We start from the raw sequence: 13,890 nt of genomic DNA, 5'->3' as shown, positions 1-13,890 counted from the left end.
CACTTCCTGCTTAGAATTGCTTTTGCTATTCTGGGTCTTTTGTTTTTCCATATGAATTTCATGATTGCTTTATCTATTTCTACAAGAAATGCCATTGGGATTTTGATTGGCATTGCATTAAACCTGTAGAGAACTTTGGGTAATATGGCCATTTTGATGATGTTAGTTCTGCCTATCCATGAACAGGGTATATTTTTCCATCTTCTAAGATCGAGAAGATATCATTTTAGAAATAAGAAGCAAACCCTCACCAATATCAAATCTGATACCAGATACTGGAGTTACCAGCCTTTAGAACTGTGAACAATAAATTTGTTGTTTATAAGTTATTCAAAGATTTTTCTTTCCTTTTTTCCTGCAGTTCTAAGGCTCAAACCCAGGGCCTCATGCACACTAGATAAGAGCTCTACCACTGAGCTATACTCTAAGCCCTAAGTTTTCATTTTTTAATCAATTAATTAATTAATTCTGGTGCCAGGGATTGAACCCAGGGGTGATTAACCACTGAACCATATCCCCAGCCCCTCCTACATTTTATTTTGACAAGGTCTCACTGAGTTATTTATGGCCTCACTAAATTGCTGAGGCTGGCTTTGAACTTGCAATCCTCTGCCTCAACCTCCCAAGCAACTGGGATTACAGTCCTACACCACTGCACCAGCAAGATCTAATTTTTACAAAATCTGCTTAATATCTTATAATAGTGGTGCTAGTGCTCTGGGAAATTCCCATAAAAATGAAAGCTTGGGAACATAAGTTGGAAAAAATTAAACACCCTGATGAAATGAAAACTAAACAACCACCTATTTGTAAATAAGGAAAGAACTGGAAAGATTAGAGGTGATATAGAGCTGTGTTAAAATGGTATACCTTAAAGTTCACAAAAACTATCACAAGCAAACTAGGGGTTGAAAAGAGAAAAAATATACTGGAAACACAGATATAAGATAAATGCCGGGCTGGGGTTGTGGCTCAGTGGTAGAGCACTTGTCTAGCATGTGTGAGGCACTGAGTTTGATTCTCAGCACCACATTAAATAAATAAATAAATAAAATTTTATTGTGTCCAACTACAATTAAAAAGATATAAAAAAAGATCAATGCCATTATGATTCTATAATGTGCTTCTAAGTTAAAAAGACTGTTGATTTGTGGCCCTTTGGCATCTTTTCCCACGCTAATTATACTTTTTTTTTTCTCCCAAATGGGAAAAAAACCAATGATGAGATATACAGAGTATATATTATGCAAGGTCCTTAGGAATATATCTCTGAAACAAAAATGCTCAACACATGACCTTTAGATTCAGAGTCTATATAACTAGAAATACTGCAAGGGTCTTTTCACATCCAAATAATTTATAACACTCTAATTTGTTTTATTTTTTAATTTAGAAATTTTCTTTGGTGGTGCTGGGGATTGAATCTAGGNAAAAAAAAAAAAAAAAAAAAAAAAGCATACCTGATGGGCAGACTTTTTACAATACTTATAGAAGCCTGTGGGATTAACTGTTTCCATTTGGAGCTTGAAAACTCAATGGATTTCAACACAGAAATGCCTTCTTTTAAAGATGACTTCATCCAGGAAGCTCTTTCATATCGTTGTTGGGACACACAGCCAGCTTCCTTATATCCTAGGGAGAAAGAAAGACTATAATGAGAGAGGTTTTAAAAAACAGTAAACTAGATGACAGTACTTAGTGAAGAGTTACCTCGGATCGTAAGCCGACTGTCAGCATTATCAGGGCGCAGTGACAAACGGAACTCCACTCGGCTGGTAAACATGCGGTACGGTTCGCAAGTGCCCAGTGTGGTAAGGTCATCAATCAGAACTCCTATGTAGCCTTCTGTTCGGCTAATAATAAAGGGTGGTTTGCGACTGACTCGAAGACTGGCGTTGATTCCAGCTATCACACCCTACAAGAGGACTGAAATGTTTAAAAGGCCATTATGAACTGAATGAAGAGCTATCCTATTCAAAACACTACTTGGAAAGAGTAGCATGGGACAGGAAGAAAGCAGGCCACTAAAGGATATATTAGAGGTACAAAATGTGATCCACATTTAGGAACAGAATATGTATAATGTACCATTTTAGAATGCTATGGTTATTGTTTTCAGAAATATCTAATACTTAACTATTTTTTTGATCCTGGGGATTGAACCCAGTGCCCTGTGCATACGAGGCAAGCACTCTAAACAGCTGAGCTATATCCCCAACCCAGAAGTGCCTAATATTTCTGAAAAGCCTGGGGTGGGGGTGGGGGGCTACTCTTTTTTTTTAAACTCACCTGTGAGAACTTTTTAGCCTTTCTCACTTAAAAGTAACAATTTTCCACTAATAAGGAATAATAACAATTTTCAATAAAGTTATCTTAAAAGAACTAGATTTTCTTTTTTTTAAACTCTAGAAGCAATATAATTCATCTAATCAAAACACATCAGATCTAAGAACTCAAAAAAGAATAATAACGCACAAGTGTTTTAAAAATCCTGTCATATACAATAGCCATCTACTTGTAACCTGAAACAAAGATAGACTTCTATAATTATGAATTGTACCTAAGATTTATATAGTTAACATGACAAAGAGAAACACCAGTTAAATAGTCCCTTTGGGTTTCCAGTAACATCTGAATAAAGCTCTTACTTGAGCTGCAGCTTCCTCATAACCAGTGGTGCCATTTATCTGTCCAGCAAAGAAGAGCCGTTGAACCAAATGAGTCTCAAGGGAAGGAGTGATTTGACGAGGATCTAAGTAATCATACTGAACACCATAGCCTGTTCAAAGAATAAATGGCATAAAATAAGTAAAAACAGATGAACTGCCCTCAAAGTAGAGATATAAAGACTACTTAACATCTGTACATATTGCGCTTCATTCTCTGAAGCTCTAATTAACAATGAGAGCAGCAAAGACCTCCTCACTAATCGCTAAAGCAATGCTGAGTAAACATTGAATGGTGGCTGTAGCCCTCTTACCTGGCTGAATCATTTTAGCTTTCTCTAGGCCTCTGATGCATGTAATCATTTTCTCTTGTAACTCAGCTGGTAGCGTCACAGATAAACCTTGAGGATAGATGAGGTCAGAATCCATTCCTTCAGGTTCTAACCAAACCTGATGCAGACGATTCGGAAAACGCAAAACCTTTGATTCAATGGAGGGACAGTATCTAGAAATTATATATGCATATAATAAAATGAACATAAAAGTGGTGACATCATTCCTTAAAGTAATTGAGCACTGATGTTTTGTCCTTACCGGGGTCCTCTTGTAGTTTCCTTAACATGACTATTAAGGTGAAGGTTCTCAAGCACAATCTTATCCACTTTTGGGTTGGTGTGAGTCAAATAACATGGCAGCTGATCTTCTGGCTAAAAAACAATAATCAGAATACTGTTTTATTTCTCTACTAGTTTGCCTCTTATCCAAATAAATTCTACTTGATATTTACTCACTTTAAGCATTAAATTTATTAAATTTATGCATGACGCCCAGTACTACTTATAAAGTATTCTTGCCCCAAATGAATAAATAACCCAAAAGATAAACCGAAATGTAGGCAAACTTCTAGATCTAACTACCAGTTTATAGGAAAGACAGAAGCAGCAGAGGGATGCAATCAGATACATCAAGAAGATGGGAGCTTCTAGAGAGCAAATTTTCTCTGTACATAAATGTTATAAAGAAAACAGGGAGGGGCTGGGGCTGTAGCTCAGTGGTAAAGCACTTTCCTTGCATGTGTGAGCTGCTGGGTTCGATCCCCAGCACCACATAAAAATAAAGATACCGTGTATTCATCTACAACTAAAAAAAAATAAAGAAAACAAGGAAGTAATTATAAAACATCCTAGGCTGGGGTTGTGGCTCAGTGGTAGATTGCTCGCCTTGCACATGTGAGGCACTGGGTTTGATTCTCAGCACCACATAAAAATAAATAATACAATAAAGACATTGGGTCCATCTATAACTAAAAAATTTTTTAAAAAATAAAATAAAACATCCTTCAATGCATGTGTGGACCTGGTTCAAATAAAATAACTGTAAAAATTATTTCATAGGCTGGGTACAGTGGTACATGCTATAATCATACCAACTTGGGAGGCAGGAAGATCATTAGTTCGAGGCCAACCTGGGCAACTTAGTGATAACCTGTCTCAAAATTTAAAAAATAGCCAGGCATGGTGGAGCATGCCTGTAATCCCAGTGGATGGGGAGGCTGATACAAGAGGACTGCAAGTTCAAAGCCAGCCTCAGGAAAAGTGAGGTGCTAAGCAATTCAGTGAGACCCTGTCTCTAAGTAAAATACAAAATAGAGCTGGGGGTGTGGCTCAGTGGCTGAGTATCCCACCCAAATTCAATCCCTGGCATCCCCCTACACCTCTCATTTTTTTTTTTTTTTTTAAATAAAAGGGGCTGGGGATACACATTCTAAGAAGTATATATTGTACTTTACCAAAGCAAAAATATAAAAAGTGACTTGGTTAAAATAATAGAATATTTGAAGCCACTCATCAGGACATCACCAGAAACTGGGACAATCAATTGTTAATCCTCAATTCCAAACTCACAATACACATTTTGTAGGGGAGGCAGTACTGGGTATTGAACCTAGGGTCTACTATATGCTAAGCAAGAGCTCTTCCCCTGAGATACATTGCCATCCCTTTTAAAATATTTTAGCCAGAGATGGTGGCACCTGGTTGTAACACCAGCAATCTGGGAGGCTGAGGCAGGGGGATCAAAAATTTGAGGCCATGTATAACTAATTAAAACAAATAAAAAATTAAAAAAAAAAAAAAAGAAAAGAAAAAGACGGGGCTGGGGATGTGGCTCAAGTGGTAGCGCGCTTGCCTGGCATGTGTGAGGCCCGGGTTCGATCCTCAGCACCACATACAAACAAAGATGGTGTGTTCGCCGAAAACCAAAAATAAATATTAAAATTCTCTCTCTCTCTTAAAAAAGAAAAAAAGAAAAAGAAAAGTTTGAGGCCAGCCTGAGCAACTTAGCAAGGTCCTATGAAATTTTGCAAGACCCTGTCTCAATATAAAAAAAATAAAAAGGGCTAGGGTAAAGTGCCCTGGGGTTCAATCTTAGTACCAATAAATAAATAAACAGATAAATATTGATATTGAGGGATTAAACTCAGGGGCACTTTGTCACTGAGCCACATCCCCAGCCCTTTTTATTTTGAGACAAGGTCTTGTTAAATTGCTTAGGAACTGGCTAACTTGCTAAGATGTGGCATGGGAATTTGTAATCCTCCTGTCTGAGGCTCCAAATTGCTGGGATTATATGTGTGTATAACTGCACCCAGTTAAAAAGTTTATTTTGAGACAAGGTATTACTAAATTGCAAACAGTGGCCTAAAACTTGCAATCCTCCTAATCCAGCCTCCCGAATAGCTGAGATTACAGGCATATACCATCTCAAACAGCTTACTTTTTTCCAAAACTCAAAAGATAAGCAAAAGCAGCCTGTATTCTTCAAAAATGTCAGTTTCATAAAGATTGGCGAACTGGTCACATTGAAGAGATTATAGAGAGAAATGACAATTAAAAACAATGCATGATCCTAGATTGGAAAAAATAAAAAGGTCACTGGACTATATTGGAAAAATCATCAAAATTTGACTATGGATTTTATATTAGATAGCAGTACTGTATCAGTGTTAAAAAAATCCTCATATTTCAAAATTACACTGAGGTTATAAAAGGATGTTTTTTGTGTTTAGTTCAGATATGGACTGAAGTAGAGGCCAAGGCTCATAATCTCTGTAACTTAATCTCAAATGTTCTCTAGGAGGAAAATATATGTGTATATTACTGTCTTATACATTAAATATGTGCATTAATATCTACATGTCTACCTCTATATGTACGGAGATTAATATAGCAAAATATTCCCAATGGGCAACTTTAATGATTTATAAGAGTTTGTTATAATCATCTTACTATTTTTCTGTAAGTCTGAAATTGCTTCAAAAAGTTTAATTTACAAAATATGTAAAGTTATAGAAGTAATAAAATTTAAAAATTTACAGGGAAATACCAGTTAGCCAAATTAGCTAATACTTTTAAAAATTGCTTCTTTATTCCTAAAAATAACCACTAGCTTTTGAGAGATGCCAGTGATTCTTCAACAGATTTGTGTTTTCTGCTTTTCATACAGTAGTGATAGCACGGGCAATGGATGACTCATGCTATAGACACTTTGTGCAACAGTAACGTGTGTATGAGCAACTTTCTTGAGAAACATAAATCAAAGACCTGAGTTTTCACTAACTGGAATTTATTCTTTACTTTATTGTTGCAAAATAAAAAGCATCATAAAAATAAATAAATAAATAAGATTGCTTCTTTATACCGTAAATAATAGTGATGCAAATTGTTGTCAAAAAAGAAAATAAGTTAGTATACCTCCTGCTGCAAATAGCCAATATCAATTAAGTGAAATTTTCATAAATCATTTTACCTTAATCCACACTGCCTTGTTGACAAAGCTGAATGGGATAGATGGATTATCTGGTGTCTGCTTATTTAGAATGCTGAAATTAATGGTCTCTTTGGCAATTCGGGGTGGAGTCCCAGTCTTTAACCTTCCCATCACAAAACCCAACTTTTCCAGAGTCTGAGCCAACCCTATAGAAGGCTGATCCCCCAAACGTCCTGCTGGATGCATCTCCAATCCAATTACAATCATGCCTCTCAGAAATGTTCCAGTAGTCAGAATCACACTCTCTGCATATATTATGCTTCCATCCACTAAATGACAGAAAAGAAAGAGTAAAATTGTTTTTGAATTACCACAGATCAAATGGAATGTGATTATTTTACATTGGAATTACAGAAAAAATTTCTCAATTTAGACACTTGAGAATTATGTGTGTATGTGTGGTGCTAGGGTTTGAATCCAGAACCTCACAAATGTTGGCAAGTACTCTACCAATGAGCAATACCCTCAGTCCTTTTTACTTTTTATTTTGAGACAGGGTGTTGCTTTGTTGAATAGCTTGGCCTAGAACTTGCATTCCTCCTGCCTCAGCCTTTTGAGTCATTGGGATTACAGGTGTGCACCACTGCAACTAGTTTTTTTAATATTTGCTTTTCTTCTGTTTCTTTTCCAAGTTTTATTAAGGTATGATTAATAAATAAAAAACTACATATTTAATGTGTACAACATGGTGTTTTATGCTATGTCTGTGTCACCATCCCCATAATCAAGCTAATTAATATACTTACCACCTCAGAGTTACAAATTTTTGAGTGTATGGTAAGATCATTTAAAATCCAGTCCCTTAGAAAATTTTATGTATAAAATATAGTATTATTAATTATAATTATCATGTATTGGACATTAGATCTCTATAGAATATTTATCTTTTTTTTTTTAAAGACTGTCTGGCCATGTTGTCCCCAGGCTGGCCTTGAACTTTGATCCTCTGACTCAACCTCTTAAGTAACTGGGAAGACAGGCAAGTGCCACCACACCTAGATTTAACTTATTATTATTTTTTAATATTTTAGTTGTTGATGGGTCTCTCTTCCTTCTCTCCTTCTCTTCCTTTCCTTTCCCTTCCCCTTCCTCCCTTTTTCTCTTTCGATGTGGTGCTCAGAATTGAATCCAGTGCCTCACACATGATAGGCAAGCACTCTACCACTGAGCTACAACCCCAACTTATTTTTAATGTCCCCTAAGTGGGGTGCATTATTCTGGAAACATTTCAATACTAGGTTGCGATCTGGTAGGGAAACCACAATGTGTTATCCCAACTCATACGTTCCTAAAACCAACCTCAGCAACTTAGCAAAACCCTGTCTCAAAAAAAAAGGGTTGGGGATGTGGCTCAGTGGTTAAAACCCTGGGTTTAATCCCTGGTACCAAAAAAACAAAACCCGAACAAACAACAACAACAAAACCCCCAAAGAAATTAGTTGGAAGAATGCTAACTGACTTAGTAGAGGGAAGAGAGCTATAATTCAAGCAGCTGATAGAAGATACCAGTAAGAATGAACTAATTGCCCTGCAAAGGCTCAGAAATTGCAGAACTGAGAATGAGAACTTAAGAATGTAGTAATAATGCTTGAGGCTAAAATAAAAAATAGTTTCAAATCTACACACTGAAGACTTGTCTCCAGATTTATCTTTCAGGAAATGAGACTTAAGCTAATCAGGAGTTATTATTTAATAGGTACAGAGATTTAACTTGGGATGATGAAAAAGATGGACAGTGGTGAAAGTTGCACAACATTGTAAATGTACTTAATGACTCTGAGTCTTGCTAAATTGCCAGGATGGCCTACAACTTGCAATTTTCCTGCCTCAGTCTCTCTGCAGCTGGGATTAAAGGCATGCAGCACTGTGCATGGTTAAAATGGTAAATTTTATGTTAATTTAGATAGTATAAAGAAAAACTGTATTAGCTGGGCGCTAATACCACAAAAACAAAACCCCTGTATTGTTAGGCCTATAAAATATAGACAAAAATAATATATATAAAAATTAAATAACAGGAGTACAAATGACTTAAAGGTAGATTGTTCTATAATAATACAAGTAATCATTAAATCCAGAGGAGAAAGGAAGTGGGGGTAAGAAAAAGAAATAAATGAAAGGATATAAAGCTAATTTAGTAATTATTCACAGAGAGAATTCAGTAAACACTAACTGAAAAAGAAATTTATGCAAACTATGTAAAACCATAGTTACTGGGATGAGGATACAGCTCAGTGATAGAGCACTTGCCTAGCATGCCTAAGACCCTGGATTCTATCCCTGGCACCACAAAAAAATAAATAAATAAATCATAGTAATTAATGTAATCCCTGTAACAAACAAAACCACAAATTTTAGAAACAATATAGTCTTCAAAAGCAAAACACATATAGATCAAATGAAAAAAAAATTGGTTTGAAAAATACACCAGATGAACCTTATAGCTTAGAAATTAAAAAAAACAAGAAAAAGTTATGCCACGAATATAATGTATATAATGTAGATAATAGTCTATTTTATCATTTACTACCATAAAATTATATATATATATATAATAAAAATTATATATATATATATAATAAAAATTTAAAATTTATCCAAACATACCCACACACAGATGGGGGTACAGTTCATGGGTAGAGTTCTTGCCTGGCATGTGTAAGGCTCTGGGTTCAACTGCTAGCAACACACACACACACACACACACACACACCTTTACACAGCATACACAGCATCATTCTTAGTAAAGAGAGATGTAAACAAAGATGCAGTATTAAATCATAATTGAGAAAAATTAATTTTTAGCTACCTCCTATTGCTATTTATTGAAGTGAACTTGGTGAGGCTAATCAATTCACATAAGTAGTTCATCTTTTTAGTAATTGTATATGGCAATAAAAAGTGATCTCTCGTAGTTCTCTATTTTTCACCATATGCAAAATATATGTAACAGAAAAAATATGTGTGTGTTAATAACTGCTTACTTATTGGTAAAGCTTTTGGTTAACAGTTACCAATAAAACTTTTAGAGTCCAAAGTTATTTGAGAATTTTTGACTGCTTAGGAGTTAGAAAGGGTTGTTCAAGGGTCAACTGTGTATAAGCAGACAAAAAGACCGCACAAGGGGTGGGGTTGTGGCTCAGTGGTAGAGCACTCGAGTAGCACATGCAAGGCCCTGGGTTTGATCCTCAGCACCATGTAAAAATAAACAAATAAAATAAAGGTATTGTGTCCAACTACAACTAAAAAAAAAAAAAAAACCGAAAACCACACAGGAAACTAATAGCAGCAGATGCTCTTGAGATAGAGAACTAGTTGGCTAGCCAGGCATGGTAGCACATGCTTGTAATCCCAGCAGCTCAGGAGGCTAAAGCAGAAGAATCAGATATATTCAGTGATAAAGCGCCTTTGGCTTAATCCCTAGTACTGCCAAAATAAAATAAAAGAAAATGATAAAAAAATGAAAATAGAATTATATATTAAATGAAACCCCCAGAGAACCAATAGAAAAAGAAAAAAACAGAGAAGAAATACCCCAACAAGGGCATAGATTTATAGATTAAAAGGAAACACTAAGTACCCCTATCACAATGAATAAACAGAGTACACTGAGGGACAACATCTTTAAATATCAGAACACCAGAGACAAATAAGACACTAAAGCTTTCAGAGAGAGAAAAAAGACCTACACATGAAAAAAATTTAAATCAATATAGCATTGAGCTTCTCAACAAGCAAAACCAGAAGCTAGAAGACAGTGGAGCCAGACTGTCAAAACTCTGAAGAGAGGGCTGGGGTTGTAGATCAGTGGTAGAGAGCTTGCCTAGCACATGTGAGGCATTGGATTCGAGTCTCAGCACTAAATAAAAAAAATAAACAAATCAAATAAACTTATCAAACAAACAAACAAACAAAAACTCGAAAAAAGGGCTAACCTTGAATTCTCTACTAGCCCCAAATTAAGAGTCATACCTGAGAGAAGAATAACATATTTTTAGAATACATAAAGACAGAAATTACCTCCCATGCATCTTTTCTTAGGAAGCTCCTAGAAGATGTGCTCCAGTAAAAATGAGGTAGTAAGGAAGAGACAGGAGCTCTAAGAAACAAGGGATATAACAGCAAAGTAGTGAAAGGAAGTCTCAAAATATATCTGTGCAGGCCTCAGGAGCAAAAGTCCTGATTATAGAAAAGAGGGTTCAGGGGCTAAAGAAATTGATTTCTCTGGGAGGGAAGCATCAAAAAAGAAAATTAGAATGGGAAGATTACTTGATATTTAAGTATTAACAAAATGATATTTGGACATGATAGTTCATGCTTATAATCCCAGATACTTGAGGGGATGAAATAATAAGATCACTTGAATCTGAGGTCAGCCTGGGCCACACAGTGAGTGAGACCCTGTCTTGGAAAACAACCAAGAGGAGGAAGAAACATAAAGGAAGGTAAACAATATTATGCTATTTGGGTAGTGAAAAATATTTAAATAATCACAACAATGTAAATACCATTTATCAAAAATCGTGGCATAACTGGAGCTATGAGGAGTGGTAGAATTCATGCGTGCGTAGTGTGCATAATACCCTGGTTTAATCCGCAGCACCAAAAAAAGAGAAGAGAACAAAAGGACTGGTATATAGTTTAGTGGCAAAGTGCCCCTCAGTTCAATCCTTGGTACCAAAAAGAAAAAGAAAAACATCAAAAGAAAAGAAATATGGGTGTATATATACCAGAAGTGACAAAAAAAAAAAAAAAAAAAAAGTTGAAGTAGCTCTCTCTAGGGAGGGAGGTAGTGGTTTTCACATACAAATGTCTCAATTTTATTTAATGAAAAAAAATCACACGCATTATCTTGATTAAAAAAATTAACACATAACCTTTAAAATAAAAAATATATTAAATTGGTAAAACATAAATTTTAAAAAATGTAGTCAGAACCAGAACAGAAATTACAATAGAAAAACCAGGAGATACAGATGACACATATGATACTGTACTTTTCCAAAGTAAAGAATTTTATATATATATATATTTGAGAGAGAGAGAGATATTTTTTTTTTAATATTTACTTTTTAGTTTTCGGCGGACACAACATCTTTGTTTGTATGTGGTGCTGAGGATCGAACCCGGGCCGCACGCATACCAGGCGAGCGCGCTACTGCTTGAGCCACATCCCCAGCCCCAAGAATTATATTTAATAAAAAAAAGAAAGAAAAGAAAAAAGAAAAACCAGGAGAAAAAAGACAATTAAGCAGGCTATGAAGTTCTATGCTAACATAGCATTTGAACTTGACTGAGCTTCATTATGTTCAAAATTAAAAGAGAAATATGATCATTTATGTAGTTTTTTAAATCCAAATAGAGAAAATACAACAATGAAACATTTCCATATTTTGCTCTATAATAAAGTTCTCACATGGAGTTTGATACACTGTTATTACCATCTCTAACTAGTACAGTACCTACCCAAAACAACACCACTGACACGGCATTTCCCAGCATGTTCAGGTTCTGGTTCATCAAGAATAAGATCTTCTACAGCTCCCTCCCGAACAGTAAGCTGTGGTGTGTTCAGGATTTCTTTCTGTCAAAAGAGAATGCCAATTGAAACACAGTGGTTAAATAATCACTGTACTCTTTCCTGTTTTCATGTCCTATTCTTACCTGCATGTTTTGTTTATAGAGTTTCCTATCAATTTGAGCTCTCAGTCCCCAAACAGCTGGTCCCTTACGCCGGTTTAAAACTTTGTAATGCACACCAGACTGGTCACAGATTCGAGAACAGAGGCCATCCAAGGCATCTACTTCCCTCATTAAATGCCCCTTTCCAATGCCACCAAAGGAAGGATTACAGGACATCTGACCTAAACAGAACAAACAAAACACACATGAGCACCTTGCATATAATGAGTGTTTAATAAGGACATGTTCATGTAGGTGACTAAATCACCTTACACACACACACACACACAAAAGAAAATTTGAAACATGCTATAAAGAAAATTCCGAAGTCCCAATGGGATGCAACAGTTGTCTAGGGTATCCACAAAAACAAACAACTACCTGAACTTTTTTAAAAATCTTTTTCTTTGATACACATTTTTACTGTTTCATTAGGTTGTCTTTTCCAATAAAACATGGAATCTCATAAAATCTTCCTAAATCAAGCACACTTTTAAGAAGTTCCATGGCACTGGCTCATTGTTATCATTAATTACGTCTCATAAATGCCATCTACTGCTTTCCTTTTCTTTTATTTCTTAGAAACAATTAAATCATAAGTAGAGACCATATCTTATGCCTTCCCTTTAAATCTACTCAGTCTTATTTGGAAGTCTAAACGTATATGACTACCTCAAAGATTTTTATGGGAAGTTCAGGGATGGGAAAGTTTTACAACATCTGTACATCAACTGGAGTCACCATTAAGCTTTCAAAAAATTTTAATGGTCTCTGTGGGGAGGCTGAATAGTGCTGTGGTTAGGAGCATTTTGAGTGTGTCTAGGAGAAATATGTTAAAGAGATCTGGCTCAATTTCTAGATCTACCACTTATTAGCAATGTGATTTTGGCAAGAAACCTATTTTTCTATACTTTTGTTATCCTACTGTAAAAACAGGAATGATAGTGGTAGTAGACCATTTTCCTCTGAAATAGAATAATAATTTTGTTTAGGTAACTCCTCTTCCCATCATCCATGAGACTCTGCTCAGGGAGTATGACCCATCTGAGTTTAGTATAATCATGGCAATTAGTATAATCATGGCAATACCTGCTTTGCCAGATAAAGGGCAATAAGTCATGAAGTGGGAGCTGTTCAGATCGCTAGGAAAGGGCTATCTCTTTCTCTTTTCTCTCCTTTTCCCTGCAGTAATGGGGATCAAACCCAGGGCCTCGCGCAAGCTAGGCATACCTAATTTCTACTACTGAGCTACACCCCTAGCCCCCACCCCTCTTTGAAGACATAAAAGGGGGAAAATACCCTTCTAAAAGTTGTCAATCTGGTGCTAGGCATGATGGCACATGCTGGTAATCCCAGGGGCTTGAGAAGCTGAGGGAGGAGGATCACAAGTTCAAAGTCAGCCTCAGGAACTTAGCAAGACCCTATCTCAGAATAAAAAAATAAAAAGGGCTGGGAATGTAGCTTAATGATTAAGCACCCTTGGGTTCAATCCCTGTTACCCTCCACCCCCTCAATATAGATATGACTATATCTAAATGTGATATCTGGAACTATTTGGCAGCCATTTTGTAACCATGAGGATAGCTATCCTAAAGGCAAGCCAGATGTGGTGTAATGGAGAAAAGGAAGAAATTTGAATCCTTGGACATTTTTGGTTTGCTGAATTAACCTTAGAAGTAATCAACCTGCAAACTTGTTAAATAACAAAGCTTCC

At 35.9% G+C, this 13,890-nt stretch overlaps 1 protein-coding gene across 2 annotated transcripts in view; it reads right to left on the bottom strand.

Annotated features, from left to right (window-relative positions):
- The window catches only part of Mto1 (mitochondrial tRNA translation optimization 1), a 27,007-nt gene that overhangs the window by 9,236 nt on the left and 3,881 nt on the right, over positions 1 to 13,890 (bottom strand). For both annotated transcript variants that reach the window (XM_015487907.2, XM_015487908.2), the window contains exons 2-9: positions 12,159 to 12,358; positions 11,961 to 12,078; positions 6,474 to 6,763; positions 3,261 to 3,373; positions 2,981 to 3,171; positions 2,649 to 2,779; positions 1,711 to 1,915; positions 1,461 to 1,632 (exon numbers count right to left, since the gene is read on the bottom strand). In XM_015487907.2, coding sequence (XP_015343393.1) covers positions 1,461 to 1,632; positions 1,711 to 1,915; positions 2,649 to 2,779; positions 2,981 to 3,171; positions 3,261 to 3,373; positions 6,474 to 6,763; positions 11,961 to 12,078; positions 12,159 to 12,358 — 1,420 coding nt within the window. The remainder of the gene's footprint in view (positions 1 to 1,460; positions 1,633 to 1,710; positions 1,916 to 2,648; positions 2,780 to 2,980; positions 3,172 to 3,260; positions 3,374 to 6,473; positions 6,764 to 11,960; positions 12,079 to 12,158; positions 12,359 to 13,890) is intronic.

This window comes from Marmota marmota, unplaced genomic scaffold (genome assembly GCF_001458135.2).
Source record: "Marmota marmota marmota unplaced genomic scaffold, marMar, whole genome shotgun sequence".
NCBI classification, from domain to species: Eukaryota; Metazoa; Chordata; class Mammalia; order Rodentia; family Sciuridae; genus Marmota; species Marmota marmota.
The sequence above is the reverse complement of the archived record's forward strand: the minus strand, read 5'-3'. Positions and strand labels throughout refer to the sequence as shown.